At 54.0% G+C, this 24,855-nt stretch overlaps 1 protein-coding gene across 1 annotated transcript; it reads left to right on the forward strand.

The window, feature by feature from the left end:
• The first annotated feature begins 6,400 nt into the window (after positions 1–6,400).
• On the forward strand, positions 6,401–24,448 carry LOC144490447 (murinoglobulin-2-like). The gene is made up of 5 exons (XM_078208189.1): positions 6,401–6,432; positions 10,241–10,406; positions 14,588–14,672; positions 24,285–24,384; positions 24,419–24,448. Exons 2-5 carry the CDS (start codon positions 10,319–10,321, stop codon positions 24,446–24,448), a joined length of 303 nt encoding a protein of 100 aa, XP_078064315.1. The 5' UTR covers positions 6,401–6,432; positions 10,241–10,318.
• Positions 24,449–24,855: the final 407 nt, after the last annotated feature.

The following is a 24,855-nucleotide window of genomic DNA, read 5'->3' on the forward strand; positions in this document are numbered from 1 at the left end:
CCCCCCTCTCTCCCCCCTCTCTCTCCCCCCTCTCTCTCCCCCTCTCTCTCCCCCTCTCTCTCTCCCCCTCTCTCTCTCCCCCTCTCTCTCCCCCCTCTCCCTCTCTCCCTCTCTCTCCCCCCTCTCTCTCTCTCCCCCCTCTCTCCCCACTCTCTCTCTCCCCCTCACTCTCCGCCCCTCTCTCTCTCCTCCCTCTCTCTCTCTCCCCCTCTCTCTCTCTCCCCCTCTCTCTCCCCCTCTCTCTCTCCCCCCTCTCTCCCCTCCTCTCTCTCCCTCTCTCTCTCTCCCCCTCTCTCCCCCTCTCTCCCCCCCTCTCTCTCTCTCCCCCTCTCTCCCCCTCTCTCCCCCCCTCTCTCTCTCTCCCCCTCTCTCCCCCTCTCTCCCCCACTCTCTCCCCCACTCTCTCCCCCCTCTCTCTCCCCCCCTCCTCTCTCTCTCTCTCCCCTCCTCTCTCGCCCCTGCCCCCTCTCTCCCCCTCTCTCTTCCCCCCCTGCCTCCCCCTCCGCCCCTGGAAGATACCATCGCTGGATCCCCCCATTATCAGTGGGTTCCCACTGAGCAGGAACTGAACTCCCAGCCAGTGAGAGAGAATCGAACCGTCTCCCCCCGCGTTGACATCCAGTGGCGTCACCATCACTGGATCCACCCCCCCAACTATCAACATCCTGGGGGTCCCCATTGACCAGAAACTGAACCGGGCCCCAGCCAGATAAACACTGTGTCTCCCAGAGCAGGCCAGAGGCTGGGAATCCTGCGGAGAGTAACTCACCTCCTGACTCCCCCCAAAGCCTGTCCACCATCTACAAGGACACAAGTCGGGAGTGCGATGGGAAACTCTCCACTTGCCTGGATGAGTGTGGCTCTCCAACAACAATCTCCACTTGCCTGGATGAGTGCGGCTCTCCAACAACAATCTCCACTTGCCTGGATGAGTGCGGCTCTCCAACAACAATCTCCACTTGCCTGGATGAGTGCGGCTCTCCAACAACAATCTCCACTTGCCTGGATGAGTGCGGCTCCCGACAACACTCGAGAAGCTCAACACCATCCAGGGCAAAGCAGCCCCTCGCTCGATCGACACGCTAACCACAAACACTCACTCCCTCCACCCCCCGACGCACAGCGGCAGCCGTGTGAACCGTCTACAAGATGCACTGCAGCGACTCGCCAAGGCTCCTTCCACAGCTCCTTCCAAACCCACCACCTCTACCACCTAGAAGGACAAGGGGGGGGGCAGCAGACACATGGGGAACACCCACCGCCTGCAAGTTTCCCCCCTCCGAGCCCCTCACACCATCCCCGACTTGGAAACATATCGGCCGTTCCTGAGGTCACCCGGCCGGAACTCCCTCCCTAACAGCACCGTGGGTGTACCTACACCACAGGGACTGCAGTGAGTTGGGTGGAAGGAAGTGAGTTCGAATTGTGGAGCCTGAGATTGATTCAGGATCGAAGGGCAATGAGTGGGTCTGGAACTCATTGAGGTGATGTGAATAATTTACAGATGAGGCTCGTGAGGCTGAATGGCCTCATTCTGTTCCTGTGATGTGTCTCCCCCCCTCCCCCTCCCTCACTGCCACCCCCTGCCCCTGTCTGGGATTGGGGCTGAGCAGAGATCCCAGAGGCTGCTGGGCTCAGTCACTGACCTGTGGATCTGGGGTGGTGGCAGCTCCGGACGGGGAGGCTCTCAGCGTGTGGGATCTTACTGTGCATCTTCCTTTGTCTTTCAGTGAAGTTCAGGATTGTGACCTTGAATGACAGATTCATCCCCGTTCAGGAAAAGGTGAGTGACATCCGGCCATCCCTCCCTCCGTCCATCATTCTATCCATCCGTCCATCCCTCCCTCCATCCATCACTCTATCCATCCGGCCATCCCTCCCTCCGTCCATCATTCTATCCATCCGTCCATCCCTCCCTCCGTCCATCATTCTATCCATCCGGCCATCCCTCCCTCCGTCCATCACTCTATCCATCCGTCCATCCCTCCCTCCGTCCATCACTCTATCCATCCGGCCATCCCTCCCTCCGTCCATCACTCTATCCATCCGTCCATCCCTCCCTCCGTCCATCATTCTATCCATCCATCCATCCCTCCCTCCGTCCATCATTCTATCCATCCGTCCATCCCTCCCTCCGTCCATCATGCTATCCATCTGTCCATCCCTCCCTCCGTCCATCACTCTATCCATCCGGCCATCCCTCCCTCCGTCCATCACTCTATCCATCCGGCCATCCCTCCCTCCGTCCATCATTCTATCCATCTGTCCATCCCTCCCTCCGTCCATCACTCTATCCATCCGGCCATCCCTCCCTCCGTCCATCATTCTATCCATCCGGCCATCCCTCCCTCCGTCCATCACTCTATCCATCCGGCCATCCCTCCCTCCGTCCATCATTCTATCCATCCATCCATCCCTCCCTCCGTCCATCATTCTATCCATCCGTCCATCCCTCCCTCCGTCCATCATTCTATCCATCCGGCCATCCCTCCCTCCGTCCATCATTCTATCCATCCGTCCATCCCTCCCTCCGTCCATCACTCTATCCATCCGTCCCTCCCTTCGTCCATCATTCTATCCATCTGTCCATCCCTCCCTCCGTCCATCATTCTATCCATCCGGCCATCCCTCCCTCCGTCCATCACTCTATCCATCCGTCCCTCCCTCCGTCCATCATTCTATCCATCCGTCCATCCCTCCCTCCGTCCATCATTCTATCCATCTGTCCATCCCTCCCTCCGTCCATCACTCTATCCATCTGTCCATCCCTCCCTCCGTCCATCACTCTATCCATCCGGCCATCCCTCCCTCCGTCCATCATTCTATCCATCCGGCCATCCCTCCCTCCGTCCATCATTCTATCCATCCGGCCATCCCTCCCTCCGTCCATCATTCTATCCATCCGTCCATCCCTCCCTCCGTCCATCACTCTTTCCATCCGTCCATCCCTCCCTCCGTCCATCACTCTATCCATCCGGCCATCCCTCCCTCCGTCCATCATTCTATCCATCTGTCCATCCCTCCCTCCGTCCATCACTCTATCCATCCGTCCATCCCTCCCTCCGTCCATCACTCTATCCATCCGGCCATCCCTCCCTCCGTCCATCATTCTATCCATCTGTCCATCCCTCCCTCCGTCCATCATTCTATCCATCCGTCCATCCCTCCCTCCGTCCATCATTCTATCCATCCGTCCATCCCTCCCTCCGTCCATCACTCTATCCATCCATCCGTCCCTCCCTCCGTCCATCATTCTATCCATCCGTCCATCCCTCCCTCCGTCCATCATTCTATCCATCTGTCCATCCCTCCCTCCGTCCATCATTCTATCCATCCGTCCATCCCTCCCTCCGTCCATCACTCTATCCATCCATCCATCCCTCCCTCCGTCCATCATTCTATCCATCCATCCCTCCCTCCGTCCATCATTCTATCCATCCGGCCATCCCTCCCTCCGTCCATCACTCTATCCATCCGTCCATCCCTCCCTCCGTCCATCATTCTATCCATCCGGCCATCCCTCCCTCCGTCCATCATTCTATCCATCCGTCCATCCCTCCCTCCGTCCATCATTCTATCCATCCGTCCATCCCTCCCTCCGTCCATCATTCTATCCATCCGTCCATCCCTCCCTCCGTCCATCACTCTATCCATCCGGCCATCCCTCCCTCCGTCCATCATTCTATCCATCCGTCCATCCCTCCCTCCGTCCATCATTCTATCCATCCGGCCATCCCTCCCTCCGTCCATCATTCTATCCATCCGTCCATCCCTCCCTCCGTCCATCATTCTATCCATCCGGCCATCCCTCCCTCCGTCCATCATTCTATCCATCCGTCCATCCCTCCCTCCGTCCATCATTCTATCCATCCGTCCATCCCTCCCTCCGTCCATCACTCTATCCATCCGGCCATCCCTCCCTCCGTCCATCATTCTATCCATCCGTCCATCCCTCCCTCCGTCCATCACTCTATCCATCCGGCCATCCCTCCCTCCGTCCATCATTCTATCCATCCATCCATCCCTCCCTCCGTCCATCATTCTATCCATCCGTCCATCCCTCCCTCCGTCCATCATTCTATCCATCCGTCCATCCCTCCCTCCGTCCATCATTCTATCCATCCGTCCATCCCTCCCTCCGTCCATCACTCTATCCATCCGGCCATCCCTCCCTCCGTCCATCACTCTATCCATCCGGCCATCCCTCCCTCCGTCCATCATTCTATCCATCCGTCCATCCCTCCCTCCGTCCATCACTCTATCCATCCGGCCATCCCTTCCTCCGTCCATCACTCTATCCATCCGTCCATCCCTCCCTCCGTCCATCACTCTATCCATCCGTCCATCCCTCCCTCCGTCCATCACTCTATCCATCTGTCCATCCCTCCCTCCGTCCATCACTCTATCCATCCGTCCATCCCTCCCTCCGTCCATCACTCTATCCATCCGGCCATCCCTCCCTCCGTCCATCATTCTATCCATCCATCCGTCCCTCCCTCCGTCCATCACTCTATCCATCCGTCCATCCCTCCCTCCGTCCATCACTCTATCCATCCGGCCATCCCTCCCTCCGTCCATCATTCTATCCATCCGGCCATCCCTCCCTCCATCTGTCATTCTATCCATCCATCCATCCCTCCCTCCGTCCATCACTCTATCCATCCGGCCATCCCTCCCTCCGTCCATCATTCTATCCATCCGGCCATCCCTCCCTCCATCTGTCATTCTATCCATCTGTCCATCCATCCCTCCATCTGTCACTCTATCCATCTGTCCATCCATCCCACCCTCCATCTCTCACTCTGTCCATCCGTCCATCCCACCCTCCATCTCTCACTCTGTCCATCCATCCATCCATCCCATTCTCCATCTCACACTCCCTCCATCCATCCATCCATCCAAACCTCCATCTCTCACTCTGTCTATCCATCTGTCCATCCCACCCTCCATCTCACGCTCCCTCCATCTGTCCGTTCATCCCACCCTCCATCTCTCACTCTGTCTATCCGTCTATCCCACCCTCCATTTCACACTCCCTCCCTCCGTCCCACCCTCCATTTCTCACTCCATCCATCCGTATGTCCATCCTACCCTTGATTTCACACACCCTCCCTCCATCCGTCTATTCCATCCTCCACCTCTCATTCTGTCCATCCATCTATCCCACCTTACACTCCCTTCATCCATCTACCCCACCCTCCATTTCACACTCCCTCCCTCCATCCGTCTACCCCACCCTCCATTTCACACTCCCTCCCTCCATCCGTCTACCCCACCCTCCATTTCACACTCCCTCCCTCCATCCGTCTACCCCACCCTCCATTTCACATTCCCTCCTTCTGTCTATCCCACCCTCCATCTTACACTCCTTCCCACCATCAGTCCATTACACCCTCTATTTCTCACTCCACCCATCCTTCTGTCTATCTCTCCATTCATCACTCCCTCCATCCGTCCATCCATCTGTCTATCCCTCCATTCGTCACTCTGTTTATGTGTCCATCCATGCATCATTTCTCCATCGATCTCTCTATCCATCCCTCCATCCATCCCTCCATCCATCTGTCTATCTTTCCATCCCTCCATCCATCTGTCTATCTTTCCACTTCTCCATCGATCTGTCTATCTTTCCACCTCTCCATCCATCTGTCTATCTATCCATCCCTCCATCCATCTGTCTATCTATCCATCCCTCCATCCATCTGTCTATCTTTCCATCCCTCCATCCATCTGTCTATCTATCCATCCCTCCATCCATCTGTCTATCTTTCCATCCCTCCATCCATCTGTCTATCTTTCCACTTCTCCATCGATCTGTCTATCTTTCCACCTCTCCATCCATCTGTCTATCTATCCATCCCTCCATCCATCTGTCTATCTATCCATCCCTCCATCCATCTGTCTATCTTTCCATCCATCCATCCATCCATCTGTCTATCTTTCCATCCCTCCATCCATCTGTCTATCTTTCCATCCCTCCATCCATCTGTCTATCTTTCCATCCCTCCATCCATCTGTCCATCTTTCCATTCCTCCATCCATCTGTCTATCTTTCCATCCCTCCATCCATCTGTCTATCTTTCCATCCCTCCATCCATCTGTCTATCTTTCCATCCCTCCATCCATCTGTCTATCTATCCATCCCTCCATCCATCTGTCTATCTTTCCATCCCTCCATCCATCTGTCCACCTCTCCATCCATTCACGAAGATGAGAGACATCCCTCCATCTATCCCACCCTCCATTTCTCACTCCTTCCGTCCATTGATCTATCGATGACCCCCCCACCTGCCCCGTCCCCGATCCCTGCCCAGTGTCTCCCCCTCCCCCCGTCCTGTGCTCAGGACCACTGTGTGTTGTTCATTAGTTTGGGCGATTACTAATTCTGCTGCTTTCCGCTCTCTGTTCCAGTATCCTCTCGTCACTGTGTGGGTGAGTCCAAATCTCCAACTCAAGACCCCAGCGTCAACTCCACTCCAAGCCGAGAGCCAGCTGGATGGCCCTGCGGCTGGAGACACGGGATTGATCCGATATTAGAGCATCGAACCTTCCCACCCTCCCACGGGGTATAGACTATAAAAGCTGGAGTCTGATGATGCAGCTGTATAGAACGTTGGTTCGGCCGCATTTGGAGTACTGCGTCCAGTTCTGGTCGCCGCACTACCAGAAGGACGTGGAGGCTTTAGAGAGAGTGCAGAGAAGGTTTACCAGGATGTTGCCTGGTATGGAGGGTCTTAGCTATGAGGAGAGATTGGGTAAACTGGGCTTGTTCTCCCTGGAAAGACGGAGAATGAGGGGAGACCTAATCGAGGTATACAAGATTATGAAGGGGATAGATAGGGTGAACGGTGGGAAGCTTTTTCCCAGGTCGGAGGTGACGATCACGAGGGGTCACGGGCTCAAGCTGAGAGGGGCGAAGTATAACTCAGATATTAGAGGGACGTTTTTTACACAGAGGGTGGTGGGGGCCTGGAATGCGCTGCCAAGTAGGGTGGTGGAGGCAGGCACGCTGACATCGTTTAAGACTTACCTGGATAGTCACATGAGCAGCCTGGGAATGGAGGGATACAAACGATTGGTCTAGTTGGACCAAGGAGCGGCACAGGCTTGGAGGGCCGAAGGGCCTGTTTCCTGTGCTGTACTGTTCTTTGTTCTTCATTCACCCCGGGCATGAGTGACATTAATCCCCTCAGAGAGAGAGAGACAGCAGCCGAGACAGGGCAGGCTAAGTTTTCCCACAATTCCTTCCATTCTGGAGCATTCTGGGAACCAGAGTGCCAGAGCAGATCGTGGAGCGGGGGTGAAAATAAATGATGTTAATAGTTCAAGCAAAATCACAAATGGAAGGGTAGAGTGTGGTGGAAATAATTTTTTGAGGCGTGTCTATTTCAATGCCAGGAGTATTGTGGGGAAGGCAGATGAGCTGAAGGCGTGGATAGACACATGGAAATATGACATTATAGCCATTAGTGAAACTTGGCTACAGGAGGGGCAGGACTGGCAGCTCAATGTTCCAGGGTTCCGATGTTTCAGGCGGGATAGAGGCAGAGGGATAAAAGGTGGGGGGGGGGTGGCATTGTTGGTCAGGGAAAATGTTACAGCGGTACTCAGGCAGGATAGATTAGGGAGCTTGTCTACAGAGGCCCTATGGGTGGAGCTGAGAAACAGGAAAGGTATGACCACATTAATGGGGTTGTATTATAGACCACCCAATAGTCAGCGAGAATTGGAGGAGCAAATCAGCGGAGAGAGGGGCCAGATGGCCTACTCCTGCTCCTATTTCATGGAGCCTTTACAGATTAAAGGGGAGGAGGTGCTTGCTGTCTTGAGGCAAATCAGAGTAGATAAATCCCCAGGATCGGACAGGGTATTCCCTCGGACCTTGAAGGAGACTAGTGTTGAAATTGCAGGGGCCCTGAAAGATATATTTAAAATGTCGGTATCCACGGGTGAGTTGCTGGATGATTGGAGGATAACTCATGTTGTTCCATTGTTTAAAAAAGGCTCAAAAATTAATTATAGGCCGGTAAGTTTGACGTCAGCAGTAGATAAATTATTGGAAGGAGTATGAAGAGATAGGATCTACAAATATTTGGGTAGACAGGATCTTATTAGGGAGAGTCAACATGGCTTTGTGCGTGGTAGGTCATGTTTGACCAATCTATTAGAGTTTTTCGAGGAGGTTACCAGGAAAGTGGATGAAGGGAAGGCGGTGGATGTTGTCTACCTGGATTTCAGCAAGGCCTTTGACAAGGTCCCTCATAGGAGGTTAGTTAGGAAGGTTCAGTTGCTGGGTATACATGGGGAGGTAGTAACTTGGATTAGACACTGGCTCAATGGAAGAACAGAGTAAGAAGTCTCACAACACCAGGTTAAAGTCCAACAGGTTAAGTCACAGGTAGATAGATTTCTGATCGGTAAGGGAATTGGGGGTTATGGGGATCAGGCGGGTAAGTGGAACTGATCCACTTCAGATCAGCCATGATCTTATTGAATGGCGGGGCAGGCTCGAGGGGCCAGATGGCCGACTCCTGCTCCTATTTCTTATGTTCTTATGATCAGCACGGGCTTGGAGGGCCGAAGGGCCTGTTCTGGTGCCGTACTGTTCTTTATTCTTTTACTCTTTGATGAGTGGCAGGGGGAGACAGTCAGAATCTTTTTCCCCCAGAGTTGAAACGTCCAATACCCGGGGACACGCACTTAAGGTGAGAGGGGAAAGTTCAAAGGAGATTCGATTTGATTTATTATTGTCACATGTACTGGGATACAGTGAAAAGTATTGTTTCTTGCGCGCTATACAGACAAAGCATACCGTTCATAGAGAAGGAAAGGAGAGGGTGCAGAATGTAGCGTTACAGTCATAGCTAGGGGTGTAGAGAAAGATCAACTTAATGCGAGGTAGGTCCATTCAAAAGTCTGACGGCAGCAGCAGGGAAGAAGCTGTTCTTGAGTCGGTCGGTACGTGACCTCAGACTTTTGTATCTTTTTCCCGATGGAAGAAGGTGGAAGAGAGAATGTCCGGGGGTGCGTGGGGAGGGTCCTTAATTATGCCGGCTGCTTTTCCCCCCGAGGCAGCGGGAAGTGTAGACGGAGTCAATGGATGGGAGGCTGGGTTTGCGTGATGGGATTGGGCTACATTCACGATCCTTTTGTAGTTCCTTGCGGTCTTGGGCAGAGCAGGTTTTCTTAAAGACTTGATTAGTTGTAAGTATTCGCATTCCAACCATTATTCATGTAAATTGAGTCTGTGTCTTTATAAGTTCTGTTTGTGAACAGAATTCCCACTCACCTGAAGAAGGGGCTCAGAGCCTCGAAAGCTTGTGTGGCTTTTGCTACCAAATAAACCTGTTGGACTTTAACCTGGTGTTGTTAAACTTCTTACTGTGTTTACCCCAGTCCAACGCCGGCATCTCCACATCAGAGCAGGAGCCCCAGACCAAGCTGTGATACAACCCAGAAAGAATGCTTTCTATGGGGCATCTGTAAAAGTTGGTGAGAGTCGTAGCAGACATGCCAAATTTCCTTAGTCTTCTGAGAAAGTAGAGGCATTGGTGGGGCTTTCTTAACTATAGTGTCGGCGTGGGGGGGACCAGGACAGGTTGTTGGTGATCTGGACACCTAAAAACGTGAAGCTCTCGACCCTTTCTACTTGGTCCCCGTTGATGTAGACAGGGGAATGTTCTCCTTTACGCTTCCTGAAGTCGATGACAATCTCGTTTGTTTTGTTGACATTGAGGGAGAGATTATTGTTGCCGCGCCAATTCACCAGATTCTCTATCTGTCTCTGTCTCATCATTGTTTGAGATGTGAGGGGCAGGTTTTTTTACACAGAGAGTGGTAGGTGTCTGGAACGCGTTGCCAGGGGTGGTGGTGGAGGCAGATTCGATCAGGGTGTTTAAGGAGTTTTAGATAAGCACATGAATATTCGAGGAATGGAGGGATAGGGAGCGAGGGCAGACGGAAGGGATTAGTTTAATTTGGTGTCATGTTCAGTACAGCATGATGGGCCGAAGGGCCGGTTCCTGTGCTGCACTGTTCTATGGAAGCGTAATGTGACCGGATCAAGTCGAGACGGTTTGACTGGAGGGGAACCCTTTGGCAGATTTCTCACAGTTTTGTGTGGATGTATCTTGCAGCGGAGACAAAGGGGGACCTGTAGATGTGTTGGCCCCGAGGTTTCTGAATTAAAACACTCTGCTGGGGACACAGAGACTAAACACGAGTTCAATGTCTCCGACAGGACCCAGAGGGCAATCGGATTGGACAGTGGAAGGATCTGACGCCCAGGCAGGGAATTGTGGACCTCACCTATGACCTGATGCCAGAACCAATGCAGGGGTCGTATCGGATTGAAGTGCTGAAGAAGCAAGGAAAAGTGAAACATTCCTTCACTGTGGAAGAGTACGGTATGGAATCTGCTCACTGTGTAGGGGCTGGAGGAGGTTACAGAGATAGGGAGGGGTGTAGGGGGCTGGAGGAGGTTACAGAGATAGGGAGGGGGTGTAGGGGTCTGGAGGAGGTTACAGAGATAGGGAGGGGGTGTAGGGGTCTGGAGGAGGTTGCAGAGATAGGGAGGGGGTGTAGGGGGCTGGAGGAGGTTACAGAGATAGGGATGGGGTGTAGGGGGCTGGAGGAGGTTACAGAGATAGGGAGGGGGTGTAGGGGGCTGGAGGAGGTTACAGAGATAGGGAGGGGTGTAGGGGCTGGAGGAGGTTACAGAGATAGGGTGGGGGTGTAGAGGGCTGGAGGAGGTTACAGAGATAGGGAGGGGGTGTAGGGGGCTGGAGGAGGTTACAGAGATAGGGAGGGGGTGTAGGGGGCTGGAGGAGGTTACAGAGATAGGGAGGGGTGTAGGGGGCTGGAGGAGGTTACAGAGATAGGGAGGGGGTGTAGGGGGCTGGAGGAGGTTACAGAGATAGGGAGGGGTGTAGGGGCTGGAGGAGGTTACAGAGATAGGGGTGGAGGACTGGAGGAGGTTACAGAGATAGGGAGGGGTGTAGGGGGCTGGAGGAGGTTACAGAGATAGAGAGGGGTGTAAGGTGCTGGAGGAGGTTACAGAGATAGGGAGGGGGTGTAGGGGCTGGAGGAGGTTACAGAGATAGGGAGGGGTGTAGGGGCTGGAGGAGGTTACAGAGATAGGGAGGGGTGTAAGGTGCTGGAGGAGGTTACAGGGATAGGGGTGGAGGACTGGAGGAGGTTACAGAGATAGGGAGGGGTGTAGGGGGTTGGAGCAGGTTACAGAGATAGGGGTGGAGGACTGGAGGAGGTTACAGAGATAGGGAGGGGGTGTAGGGGCTGGAGGAGGTTACAGAGATAGGGAGGGGGTGTAGGGGGCTGGAGGAGGATACAGAGATAGGGAGGGGTGTAGGGGGCTGGAGGAGGTTACAGAGATAGGGAGGGGGTGTAGGAGCTGGAGGAGGTTACAGAGATAGGGAGGGGTGTAGGGGGCTGGAGGAGGTTACAGAGATAGGGAGGGGGTGTAGGGGCTGGAGGAGGTTACAGAGATAGGGAGGGATGTACGGGCTGGAGGAGGTTACAGAGATAGGGAGGGGTGTAGGGGGCTGGAGGAGGTTACAGAGATAGGGAGGGGGTGTAGGGGCTGGAGGAGGTTACAGAGATAGGGAGGGAGTGTAGGGACTGGAGGAGGTTACAGAGATAGGGAGGGGTGTAGGGGCTGGAGGAGGTTACAGAGATAGGGAGGGGGTGTAGGGGGCTGGAGGAGGTTACAGAGATGGGGAGGGGGTGTAGGGGCTGGAGGAGGTTACAGAGATAGGGAGGGAGTGTCGGGACTGGAGGAGGTTACAGAGATAGGGAGGGGTGTAGGGGCTGGAGGAGGTTACAGAGATAGGGAGGGGGTGTAGGGGGCTGGAGGAGGTTACAGAGATAGGGAGGGGGTGTAGGGGGCTGGAGGAGGTTACAGAGATAGGGAGGGGTGTAGGGGCTGGAGGAGGTTACAGAGATGGGGAGGGGGTGTAGGGGCTGGAGGAGGTTACAGAGATAGGGAGGGGTGTAGGGGCTGGAGGAGGTTACAGAGATAGGGAGGGGGTGTAGGGGCTGGAGGAGGTTACAGAGATAGGGAGGGGGTGTAGGGGGCTGTAGGGGGTTACAGAGATAGGGAGGGGGTGTATGGGGCTGGAGGAGGTTACAGAGATAGGGAGGGGGTGTAGGGGGCTGGAGGGGGTTACAGAGATAGGGAGGGGGGTGTAGGGGCTGGAGGAGGTTACAGAGATAGGGAGGGGGTGTAGGGGGCTGTAGGGGGTTACAGAGATAGGGAGGGGGTGTATGGGGCTGGAGGAGGTTACAGAGATAGGGAGGGGGTGTAGGGGGCTGGAGGAGGTTACAGAGATAGGGAGGGGTGTAGGGGCTGGAGGAGGTTACAGAGATGGGGAGGGGGTGTAGGGGCTGGAGGAGGTTACAGAGATAGGGAGGGGTGTAGGGGCTGGAGGAGGTTACAGAGATAGGGAGGGGGTGTAGGGGCTGGAGGAGGTTACAGAGATAGGGAGGGGGTGTAGGGGGCTGGAGGAGGTTACAGAGATAGGGAGGGGTGTAGGGGGCTGGAGGAGGTTACAGAGATAGGGAGGGGTGTAGGGGGCTGGAGGAGGTTACAGAGATAGGGAGGGGTGTAGGGGGCTGGAGGAGGTTACAGAGATAGGGAGGGGTGTAGGGGGCTGGAGGAGGTTACAGAGATAGGGAGGGGTGTAGGGGGCTGGAGGAGGTTACAGAGATAGGGAGGGGGTGTAGGGGGCTGGAGGAGGTTACAGAGATAGGGAGGGGGTGTAGGGGCTGGAGGGGGTTACAGAGATAGGGAGGGGGTGTAGGGGCTGGAGGAGGTTACAGAGATAGGGAGGGGGTGTAGGGGGCTGGAGGGGGTTACAGAGATAGGGAGGGGTGTAGGGGGCTGGAGGGGGTTACAGAGATAGGGAGGGGGTGTAGGGGGCTGGAGGAGGTTACAGAGATAGGGAGGGGGTGTAGGGGGCTGGAGGGGGTTACAGAGATAGGGAGGGGGTGTAGGGGGCTGGAGGAGGTTACAGAGATAGGGAGGGGGTGTAGGGGGCTGGAGGAGGTTACAGAGATAGGGAGGGGTGTAGGGGGCTGGAGGAGGTTACAGAGATAGGGAGGGGGTGTAGGGGCTGGAGGAGGTTACAGAGATAGGGAGGGGGTGTAGGGGGCTGGAGGAGGTTACAGAGATAGGGAGGGGAATGAGGGCCACAGAGCAAGAGGGAGGGGTTGAGAAGAGAAGATGAAGTGTTGTTGAGGTGTTGCCACATGGAATCTAGTAGACATTCGAAGAGTCGAGGGGTGAGGACAGGATGTTGGGGGGGGTGAGGACAGGATGTTGGGGGGGGTGAGGACAGGATGTTGGGGGGGGTGAGGACAGGATGTTGGGGGGGGTGAGGACAGGATGTTGGGGAGGTGAGGACAGGATGTTGGGGGGGGTGAGGACAGGATGTTGGGGGGGGTGAGGACAGGATGTTGGGGGGGTGAGGACAGGATGTTGGGGGGGTGAGGACAGGATGTTGGGGGGGGTGAGGACAGGATGTTGGGGGGGGTGAGGACAGGATGTTGGGGAGGTGAGGACAGGAAGTTGGGGGGGTGAGGACAGGATGTTGGGGAGGTGAGGACAGGATGTTGGGGGGGTGAGGACAGGATGTTGGGGGGGTGAGGACAGGATGTTGGGGGGGTGAGGACAGGATGTTGGGGGGGTGAGGACAGGAAGTTAGGGGGGTGAGGACAGGATGTTGGGGGGGTGAGGACAGGATGTTGGGGGGGGTGAGGACAGGATGTTGGGGGGGGTGAGGACAGGATGTTGGGGGGGGTGAGGACAGGATGTTGGGGGGGGGTGAGGACAGGAAGTTGGGGGGTTGAGGACAGGATGTTGGGGAGGTGAGGACAGGATGTTGGGGGGGTGAGGACAGGATGTTGGGGGGGTGAGGACAGGATGTTGGGGGGGTGAGGACAGGATGTTGGGGGGGTGAGGACAGGAAGTTAGGGGGGTGAGGACAGGATGTTGGGGGGGTGAGGACAGGATGTTGGGGGGGGTGAGGACAGGATGTTGGGGGGGTGAGGACAGGATGTTGGGGGGGTGAGGACAGGATGTTGGGGGGGTGAGGACAGGAAGTTGGGGGGGTGAGGACAGGAAGTTGGGGGGGTGAGGACAGGATGTTGGGGGGGGTGAGGACAGGATGTTGGGGGGGGTGAGGACAGGAAGTTGGGGGGGTGAGGACAGGATGTTGGGGGGGTGAGGACAGGAAGTTGGGGGGGTGAGGACAGGATGTTGGGGGGGGTGAGGACAGGATGTTGGGGGGGGTGAGGACAGGATGTTGGGGGGGGGAGGACAGGATGTTGGGGGGGGTGAGGACAGGATGTTGGGGGGGTGAGGACAGGATGTTGGGGGGGGTGAGGACAGGATGTTGGGGGGGTGAGGACAGGATGTTGGGGGGGGTGAGGACAGGATGTTGGGGGGGGTGAGGACAGGATGTTGGGGGGGTGAGGACAGGATGTTGGGGGGGTGGGAGGGGGTGCTGTGGGGCTAGTTTGCAATCTGAGAATCGGGCTTTTTCTGTATTCATATCTTCCACCTTTCCAGTCTTGCCAAAATACCAGGTGACAGTGGAACTTCCAGACACAATCAACCATCGCGACGAGACGATTACCGTCAAAGTGTGTGGCAGGTCAAAATTATCTTCATATTTCACTCCACATCTCACCCCGTGCTGTACCTGTCCTGGGAGTGTTTGATGGGGGACAGTGTAGAGGGAGCTTTACTCTGTATCTAACCCCGTGCTGTACCTGTCCTGGGAGTGTTTGATGAGGGACAGTGTAGAGGGAGCTTTACTCTGTATCTAACCCCGTGCTGTACCTGTCCTGGGAGTGTTTGATGGGGACAGTGTAGAGGGAGCTTTACTCTGTATCTAACCCCGTGCTGTACCTGTCCTGGGGGTGTTTGATGGGGGACAGTGTAGAGGGAGCTTTACTCTGTATCTAACCCCGTGCTGTACCTGTCCTGGGAGTGTTTGATGGGGACAGTGTAGAGGGAGCTTTACTCTGTATCTAACCCCGTGCTGTACCTGTCCTGGGAGTGTTTGATGGGGGACAGTGTAGAGGGAGCTTTACTCTGTATCTAACCCCGTGCTGTATCTGTCCTGGGAGTGTTTGATGGGGGACAGTGTAGAGGGAGCTTTACTCTGTATCTAACCCCGTGCTGTACCTGTCCTGGGAGTGTTTGATGGGGGACAGTGTAGAGGGAGCTTTACTCTGTATCTAACCCCGTGCTGTACCTGTCCTGGGAGTGTTTCATGGGGACAGTGTAGAGGGAGCTTTACTCTGGATCTAACCCCGTGCTGTACCTGTCCTGGGAGTGTTTGATGGGGGACAGTGTAGAGGGAGCTTTACTCTGTATCTAACCCCGTGCTGTATCTGTCCTGGGAGTGTTTGATGGGGGACAGTGTAGAGGGAGCTTTACTCTGTATCTAACCCCGTGCTGTATCTGTCCTGGGAGTGTTTGATGGGGGACAGTGTAGAGGGAGCTTTACTCTGTATCTAACCCCGTGCTGTACCTGTCCTGGGAGTGTTTGATGGGGGACAGTGTAGAGGGAGCTTTACTCTGTATCTAACCCCGTGCTGTATCTGTCCTGGGAGTGTTTGATGGGGGACAGTGTAGAGGGAGCTTTACTCTGTATCTAACCCCGTGCTGTACCTGTCCTGGGAGTGTTTGATGGGGGACAGTGTAGAGGGAGCTTTACTCTGTATCTAACCCCGTGCTGTACCTGTCCTGGGAGTGTTTGATGGGGACAGTGTAGAGGGAGCTTTACTCTGTATCTAACCCCGTGCTGTACCTGTCCTGGGAGTGTTTGATGGGGGACAGTGTAGAGGGAGCTTTACTCTGTATCTAACCCCGTGCTGTACCTGTCCTGGGAGTGTTTGATGGGGGACAGTGTAGAGGGAGCTTTACTCTGTATCTAACCCCGTGCTGTACCTGTCCTGGGAGTGTTTGATGGGGACAGTGTAGAGGGAGCTTTACTCTGTATCTAACCCCGTGCTGTACCTGTCCTGGGAGTGTTTCATGGGGATAGTGTAGAGGGAGCTTTACTCTGTATCTAACCCCGTGCTGTACCTGTCCTGGGAGTGTTTGATGGGGACAGTGTAGAGGGAGCTTTACTCTGTATCTAACCCCGTGCTGTACCTGTCCTGGGAGTGTTTGATGGGGACAGTGTACATAGAACATAGAACAGTACAGCACAGAACAGGCCCTTCGGCCCACGATGATGTGCCGAGCTTTATCTGAAACCAAGATCAAGCTATCCCACTCCCTATCATCCTGGTGTGCTCCATGTGCCTATCCAATAACCGCTTAAATGTTTCTAAAGTGTCTGACTCCACTACCACTGCAGGCAGTCCATTCCACACCCCAACCACTCTCTGCGTAAAGAACCTACCTCTGATATCCTTCCTATATCTCCCACCACGAACCCTATAGTTATGCCCCCTTGTAATAGCTCCATCCACCCGAGGAAATAGTCTTTGAACGTTCACTCTATCTATCCCCTTCATCATTTTATACACCTCTATTAAGTCTCCCCTCAGCCTCCTCCGCTCCAGAGAGAACAGCCCTAGCTCCCTCAACCTTTCCTCATAAGACCTACCCTCCAAACCAGGCAGCATCCTGGTAAATCTCCTCTGCACTCTTTCCAGCGCTTCCACATCCTTCTTATAGTGAGGTGACCAGAACTGCACACAATATTCCAAATGTGGTCTCACCAAGGTCCTGTACAGTTGCAGCATAACCCCACGGCTCTTAAACTCCAACCCCCTGTTAATAAAAGCTAACACACTATAGGCCTTCTTCACAGCTCTATCCACTTGACTGGCAACCTTTAGAGATCTGTGGATATGGACCCCAAGATCTCTCTGTTCCTCCACAGTCTTCAGAACCCTACCTTTGACCCTGTAATCCACATTTAAATTTGTCCTACCAAAATGAATCACCTCACATTTATCAGGGTTAAACTCCATTTGCCATTTTTCAGCCCAGCTTTGCATCCTATCTATGTCTCTTTGCAGCCTACAACAGCCCTCCACCTCATCCACTACTCCACCAATCTTGGTGTCATCAGCAAATTTACTGATCCACCCTTCAGCCCCCTCCTCTCAGTCATTAATAAAAATCACAAAGAGCAGAGGACCAAGCACTGATCCCTGTGGCACTCCGCTAGCAACCTGCCTCCAATCCGAAAATTTTCCATCGACCACCACCCTCTGTCTTCGATCAGACAGCCAGTTACCTATCCAATCGGCCAACTTTCCCTCTATCCCACACCTCCTCACTTTCATCATAAGCCGACCATGGGGGACCTTATCAAACGCCTTACTAAAATCCATGTATATGACATCAACTGCACTACCTTCATCAACACACTTAGTTACCTCCTCAAAAAATTCTATCAAATTTGTGAGGCACGACTTGCCCTTCACGAATCCGTGCTGACTATCTCGGATTAATCCGCATCTTTCTAAATGGTCGTAAATCCCATCCCTAAGGACCCTTTCCATCAATTTACCAACCACCGAAGTAAGACTAACCGGTCTATAATTACCAGGGTCATTTCTATTCCCTTTCTTAAACAGAGGAACAACATTCGCCACTCTCCAGTCCTCTGGCACCATCCCCGTGGACAGCGAGGACCCAAAGATCAAAGCCAAAGGCTCTGCAATCTCATCCCTTGCCTCCCACAGAATCCTACGATACATTTCATCAGGCCCAGAGGGAGCTTTACTCTGTATCTAACTCCGTGCTGTACCTGTCCTGGGAGTGTTTGATGGGGACAGTGTAGAGGGAGCTTTACTCTGTATCTAACTCCGTGCTGTACCTGTCCTGGGAGTGTTTGATGGGGGACAGTGTAGAGGGAGCTTTACTCTGTATCTAACTCCGTGCTGTACCTGTCCTGGGAGTGTTTGATGGGGACAGTGTAGAGGGAGCTTCACTCTGTATCTAACCCCGTGCTGTACCTGTCCTGGGAGTGTTTGATGGGGGACAGTGTAGAGGGAGCTTTACTCTGTATCTAACCCCGTGCTGTACCTGTCCTGGGAGTGTTTGATGGGGACAGTGTAGAGGGAGCTTTACTCTGTATCTAACCCCGTGCTGTACCTGTCCTGGGAGTGTTTGATGGGGGACAGTGTAGAGGGAGCTTTACTCTGTATCTAACCCCGTGCTGTACCTGTCCTGGGAGTGTTTGATGGGGGACAGTGTAGAGGGAGCTTTACTCTGTATCTGACCCCGTGCTGTACCTGTCCTGGGAGTGTTTGATGGGGGACAGTGTAGAGGGAGCTTTACTCTGTATCTAACGCCGTGCTGTCCCTGTCCTGGGAGTGTTTGATGGGGACTGTGTAGAGGGAGCTTTACTCTGTATCTAACCCTGTGCTGTACCTGTCCTGGGAGTGTTTGATGGGGGACAGTGCAGAGGGAGCTTTACTCTGTATCTAACCCCGTGCTGTACCTGTCCTGGGAGTGTTTGATGGGGACAGTGTAGAGGAAGCTTTACTCTGTATCTCACCCCGTGCTGTACCTGTCCTGGGAGTGTTTGATGGGGACAGTGTAGAGGGAGCTTTACTCTGTATCTAACCCCATGCTGTACCTGTCCTGGGAGTGTTTGATGGGGGACAGCGTAGAGGGAGCTTTGCTCTGTATCTAACCCCTTGCTGTACCTGTCCTGGGAGTGTTTGATGGGGACAGTGTAGAGGGAGCTTTACTCTGTATCTAACCCCGTGCTGTACCTGTCCTGGGAGTGTTTGATGTGGGACAGTGTAGTGGGAGCTTTACTCTGTATCTAACCCCGTGCTGTACCTGTCCTGGGAGTGTTTGATGGGGACAGTGTAGAGGGAGCTTTACTCTGTATCTAACCCCGTGCTGTACCTGTCCTGGGAGTGTTTGATGGGGACAGTGTAGAGGGAGCTTTACTCTGTATCTAACCCCGTGCTGTAACCTGTCCTGGGAGTGTTTGATGGGGGACAGTGTAGAGGGAGCTTTACTCTGTATCTAACCCCGTGCTGTACCTGTCCTGGGAGTGTTTGATGAGGACAGTGTAGAGGGAGCTTTACTCTGTATCTAACCCCGTGCTGTACCTGTCCTGGGAGTGTTTGATGGGGACAGTGTAGAGGGAGCTTTACTCTGTATCTAACCCCGTGCTGTACCTGTCCTGGGAGTGTTTGATGGGGACAGTGTAGAGGGAGCTTTACTCTGTATCTAACCCCGTGCTGTCCCTGTCCTGGGAGTGTTTGATGGGGACAGTGCAGAGGGAGCTTTACTCTGTATCTAACCCCGTGCTGTACCTGTCCTGGGAGTGTTTGATGGGGACAGTGTAGAGGGAGCTTTACTCTGTATCTAACCCCGTGCTGTACCTGTCCTGGGAGTGTTTGATGGGGACAGTGTAGAGGGAGCTTTACTCTGTATCTAACCCCGTGCTGTACCTGTCCTGGGAGTGTTTGATGGGGGACAGTGTAGAGGGAGCTTTACTCTGTATCTAACCCCGTGCTGTACCTGTCCTGGGAGTGTTTGATGGGGACAGTGTAGAGGGAGCTTTACTCTGTATCTAACCCCGTGCTGTACCTGTCCTGGGAGTGTTTGATGGGGGACAGTGTAGAGGGAGCTTTACTCTGTATCTAACCCCGTGCTGTACCTGTCCTGGGAGTGTTTGATGGGGCACAGTGTAGAGGGAGCTTTACTCTGTATCTAACCCCGTGCTGTACCTGTCCTGGGAGTGTTTGATGGGGGGACAGTGTAGAGGGAGCTTTACTCTGTATCTAACCCCGTGCTGTACCTGTCCTGGGAGTGTTTGATGGGGGACAGTGTAGCGAGAGCTTTACTCTGTATCTAACCCCGTGCTGTACCTGTCCTGTGAGTGTTTGATGGGGGACAGTGTAGCGAGAGCTTTACTCTGTATCTAACCCCGTGCTGTCCCTGTCCTGGGAGTGTTTGATGGGGGACAGTGTAGAGGGAGCTTTACTCTGTATCTAACCCCGTGCTGTACCTGTCCTGGGAGTGTTTGATGGGGACAGTGTAGAGGGAGCTTTACTCTGTATCTAACCCCGTGCTGTACCTGTCCTGGGAGTGTTTGATGGGGACAGTGTAGAGGGAGCTTTACTCTGTATCTAACCCCGTGCTGTACCTGTCCTGGGAGTGTTTGATGGGGACAGTGTAGAGGGAGCTTTACTCTGTATCTAACCCTGTGCTGTACCTGTCCTGGGAGTGTTTGATGGGGGGACAGTGTAGAGGGAGCTTTACTCTGTATCTAACCCCGTGCTGTACCTGTCCTGGGAGTGTTTGATGGGAGACAGTGTAGAGGGAGCTTTACTCTGTATCTAACCCCGTGCTGTACCTGTCCTGGGAGTGTTTGATGGGGGACAGTGTAGAGGGAGCTTTACTCTGTATCTAACCCCGTGCTGTACCTGTCCTGGGAGTGTTTGATGGGGACAGTGTAGAGGGAGCTTTACTCTGTATCTCACCCCGTGCTGTACCTGTCCTGGGACTGTTTGATGGGGACAGTGTAGAGGGAGCTTTACTCTGTATCTCACCCCGTGCTGCACCTGTCCTGGGAGTGTTTGATGGGGGACAGTGTAGAGGGAGCTTTACTCTGTATCTAACCCCGTGCTGTACCTGTCCTGGGAGTGTTTGATGGGGGACAGTGTAGAGGGAGCTTTACTCTGTATCTAACCCCGTGCTGTACCTGTCCTGGGAGTGTTTGATGGGGACAGTGTAGAGGGAGCTTTACTCTGTATCTAACCCCGTGCTGTACCTGTCCTGGGAGTGTTTGATGGGGACAGTGTAGAGGGAGCTTTACTCTGTATCTCACCCCGTGCTGCACCTGTCCTGGGAGTGTTTGATGGGGGGACAGTGGAGAGGGAGCTTTACTCTGTATCTAACCCCGTGCTGTACCTGTCCTGGGAGTGTTTGATGGGGACTGTGTAGAGGGAGCTTTACTCTGTATCTAACCCCGTGCTGTACCTGTCCTGGGAGTGTTTGATGGGGACAGTGTGGAGGGAGCTTTACTCTGTATCTAACCCTGTGCTGTACCTGTCCTGGGAGTGTTTGATGGGGGACAGTGTAGAGGAAGCTTTACTCTGTATCTAACCCCATGCTGTACCTGTCCTGGGAGTGTTTGATGGGGGACAGTGTAGAGGGAGCTTTACTCTGTATCTAACCCCGCGCTGTACCTGTCCTGGGAGTGTTTGATGGGGGACAGTGTAGAGGGAGCTTTACTCTGTATCTAACCCCGTGCTGTACCTGTCCTGGGAGTGTTTGATGGGGGACAGTGTAGAGGGAGCTTTACTCTGTATCTAACCCCGCGCTGTACCTGTCCTGGGAGTGTTTGATGGGGGACAGTGTAGAGGGAGCTTTACTCTGTATCTAACCCCGTGCTGTACCTGTCCTGGGAGTGTTTGATGGGGACAGTGTAGAGGGAGCTTTACTCTGTATTTAACCCCGTGCTGTACCTGTCCTGGGAGTGTTTGATGGGGGACAGTGTAGAGGGAGCTTTACTCTGTATCTAACCCCGTGCAGTACCTGTCCTGGGAGTGTTTGATGGGGGACAGTGTAGAGGGAGCTTTACTCTGTATCAAACCCCGTGCTGTACCTGTCCTGGGAGTGTTTGATGGGGACAGTGTAGAGGGAGCTTTACTCTGTATCTAACCCCGTGCTGTACCTGTCCTGGGAGTGTTTGATGGGGGACAGTGTAGAGGGAGTTTTACTCTGTATCTAACCCCGTGCTGTACCTGTCCTGGGAGTGTTTGATGGGGGACAGTGTAGAGGGAGCTTTACTCTGTATCTAACCCCGTGCTGTACCTGTCCTGGGAGTGTTTGATGGGGGACAGTGTAGAGGGAGCTTTACTCTGTATCTAACCCCGTGCTGTACCTGTCCTGGGAGTGTTTGATGGGGGACAGTGTAGAGGGAGCTTTACTCTGTATCTAACCCCGTGCTGTACCTGTCCTGGGAGTGTTTGATGGGGACAGTGTAGAGGGAGCTTTACTCTATATCTAACCCCGTGCTGTACCTGTCCTGTGAGTGTTTGATGGGGGACAGTGTAGCGAGAGCTTTACTCTGTATCTAACCCCGTGCTGTCCCTGTCCTGGGAGTGTTTGATGGGGGACAGTGTAGAGGGAGCTTTACTCTGTATCTAACCCCGTGCTGTACCTGTCCTGGGAGTGTTTGATGGGGACAGTGTAGAGGGAGCTTTACTCTGTATCTAACCCCGTGCTGTACCTGTCCTGGGAGTGTTTGATGGGGACAGTGTAGAGGGAGCTTTACTCTGTATCTAACCCCGTGCTGTACCTGTCCTGGGAGTGTTTGATGGGGACAGTGTAGAGGGAGCTTTACTCTGTATCTAACCCTGTGCTGTACCTGTCCTGGGAGTGTTTGATGGGGGGACAGTGTAGAGGGAGCTTTACTCTGTATCTAACCCCGTGCTGTACCTGTCCTGGGAGTGTTTGATGGGAGACAGTGTAGAGGGAGCTTTACTCTGTATCTAACCCCGTGCTGTACCTGTCCTGGGAGTGTTTGATGGGGGACAGTGTAGAGGGAGCTTTACTCTGTATCTAACCCCGTGCTGTACCTGTCCTGGGAGTGTTTGATGGGGACAGTGTAGAGGGAGCTTTACTCTGTATCTCACCCCGTGCTGTACCTGTCCTGGGACTGTTTGATGGGGACAGTGTAGAGGGAGCTTTACTCTGTATCTCACCCCGTGCTGCACCTGTCCTGGGAGTGTTTGATGGGGGACAGTGTAGAGGGAGCTTTACTCTGTATCTAACCCCGTGCTGTACCTGTCCTGGGAGTGTTTGATGGGGGACAGTGTAGAGGGAGCTTTACTCTGTATCTAACCCCGTGCTGTACCTGTCCTGGGAGTGTTTGATGGGGACAGTGTAGAGGGAGCTTTACTCTGTATCTAACCCCGTGCTGTACCTGTCCTGGGAGTGTTTGATGGGGACAGTGTAGAGGGAGCTTTACTCTGTATCTCACCCCGTGCTGCACCTGTCCTGGGAGTGTTTGATGGGGGGACAGTGGAGAGGGAGCTTTACTCTGTATCTAACCCCGTGCTGTACCTGTCCTGGGAGTGTTTGATGGGGACTGTGTAGAGGGAGCTTTACTCTGTATCTAACCCCGTGCTGTACCTGTCCTGGGAGTGTTTGATGGGGACAGTGTGGAGGGAGCTTTACTCTGTATCTAACCCTGTGCTGTACCTGTCCTGGGAGTGTTTGATGGGGGACAGTGTAGAGGAAGCTTTACTCTGTATCTAACCCCATGCTGTACCTGTCCTGGGAGTGTTTGATGGGGGACAGTGTAGAGGGAGCTTTACTCTGTATCTAACCCCGCGCTGTACCTGTCCTGGGAGTGTTTGATGGGGGACAGTGTAGAGGGAGCTTTACTCTGTATCTAACCCCGTGCTGTACCTGTCCTGGGAGTGTTTGATGGGGGACAGTGTAGAGGGAGCTTTACTCTGTATCTAACCCCGCGCTGTACCTGTCCTGGGAGTGTTTGATGGGGGACAGTGTAGAGGGAGCTTTACTCTGTATCTAACCCCGTGCTGTACCTGTCCTGGGAGTGTTTGATGGGGACAGTGTAGAGGGAGCTTTACTCTGTATTTAACCCCGTGCTGTACCTGTCCTGGGAGTGTTTGATGGGGGACAGTGTAGAGGGAGCTTTACTCTGTATCTAACCCCGTGCAGTACCTGTCCTGGGAGTGTTTGATGGGGGACAGTGTAGAGGGAGCTTTACTCTGTATCAAACCCCGTGCTGTACCTGTCCTGGGAGTGTTTGATGGGGACAGTGTAGAGGGAGCTTTACTCTGTATCTAACCCCGTGCTGTACCTGTCCTGGGAGTGTTTGATGGGGGACAGTGTAGAGGGAGTTTTACTCTGTATCTAACCCCGTGCTGTACCTGTCCTGGGAGTGTTTGATGGGGGACAGTGTAGAGGGAGCTTTACTCTGTATCTAACCCCGTGCTGTACCTGTCCTGGGAGTGTTTGATGGGGGACAGTGTAGAGGGAGCTTTACTCTGTATCTAACCCCGTGCTGTACCTGTCCTGGGAGTGTTTGATGGGGGACAGTGTAGAGGGAGCTTTACTCTGTATCTAACCCCGTGCTGTACCTGTCCTGGGAGTGTTTGATGGGGACAGTGTAGAGGGAGCTTTACTCTATATCTAACCCCGTGCTGTACCTGTTCTGGGAGTGTTTGATGGGGGACAGTGTAGAGGGAGCTTTACTCTGTATCTAAGCCATGGAATTAATATTATACAGATATACTTACGGGAAGCCAGTGATGGGAGAAGTTATCGGCGATATGTCTGTGAGGAACTCTGGTCGATTTATCAGCGGTATGACACTTATTTATGGTCAGGTGAGTTTTCCGTTGCCTTCAATTTCATATCGAGAGTATGTTTTGCTGGACTCTCTTTCTCTGAGGGAGTGCCGCGCTGTCAGAGGGTCAGTACTGAGGGAGTGCCGCACTGTCAGAGGGTCAGTACTGAGGGAGTGCCGCACTGTCAGAGGGTCAGTGCTGAGGGAGTGCCGCACTGTCAGAGGGTCAGTACTGAGGGAGTGCCGCACTGTCAGAGGGTCAGTACTGAGGGAGTGCCGCACTGTCAGAGGGTCAGTGCTGAGGGAGTGCCGCACTGTCAGAGGGTCAGTGCTGAGGGAGTGCCGCACTGTCAGAGGGTCAGTACTGAGGGAGTGCCGCACTGTCAGAGGGTCAGTACTGAGGGAGTGCCGCGCTGTCAGAGGGTCAGTACTGAGGGAGTGCCGCACTGTCAGAGGGTCAGTGCTGAGGGAGTGCCGCACTGTCAGAGGGTCAGTGCTGAGGGAGTGCCGC

Source organism: Mustelus asterias, unplaced genomic scaffold (assembly GCF_964213995.1).
Source record: "Mustelus asterias unplaced genomic scaffold, sMusAst1.hap1.1 HAP1_SCAFFOLD_3289, whole genome shotgun sequence".
In the NCBI taxonomy this organism is placed as follows: domain Eukaryota; kingdom Metazoa; phylum Chordata; class Chondrichthyes; order Carcharhiniformes; family Triakidae; genus Mustelus; species Mustelus asterias.

What these genes read in the sequence shown, in the direction of transcription:
- LOC144490447 (XM_078208189.1), top strand. Translation starts at nt 10,319, where the DNA reads ATGCCAGAACCAATGCAGGGGTCGTATCGGATTGAAGTGCTGAAGAAG. An exon ending in CTTCACTGTGGAAGAGTACG is followed by an intron (nt 10,407 to 14,587) that starts GTATGGAATCTG and finishes CCACCTTTCCAG; the next exon opens with TCTTGCCAAAATACCAGGTG. An exon ending in TGACACTTATTTATGGTCAG is followed by an intron (nt 24,385 to 24,418) that starts GTGAGTTTTCCG and finishes TTTCATATCGAG; the next exon opens with AGTATGTTTTGCTGGACTCT.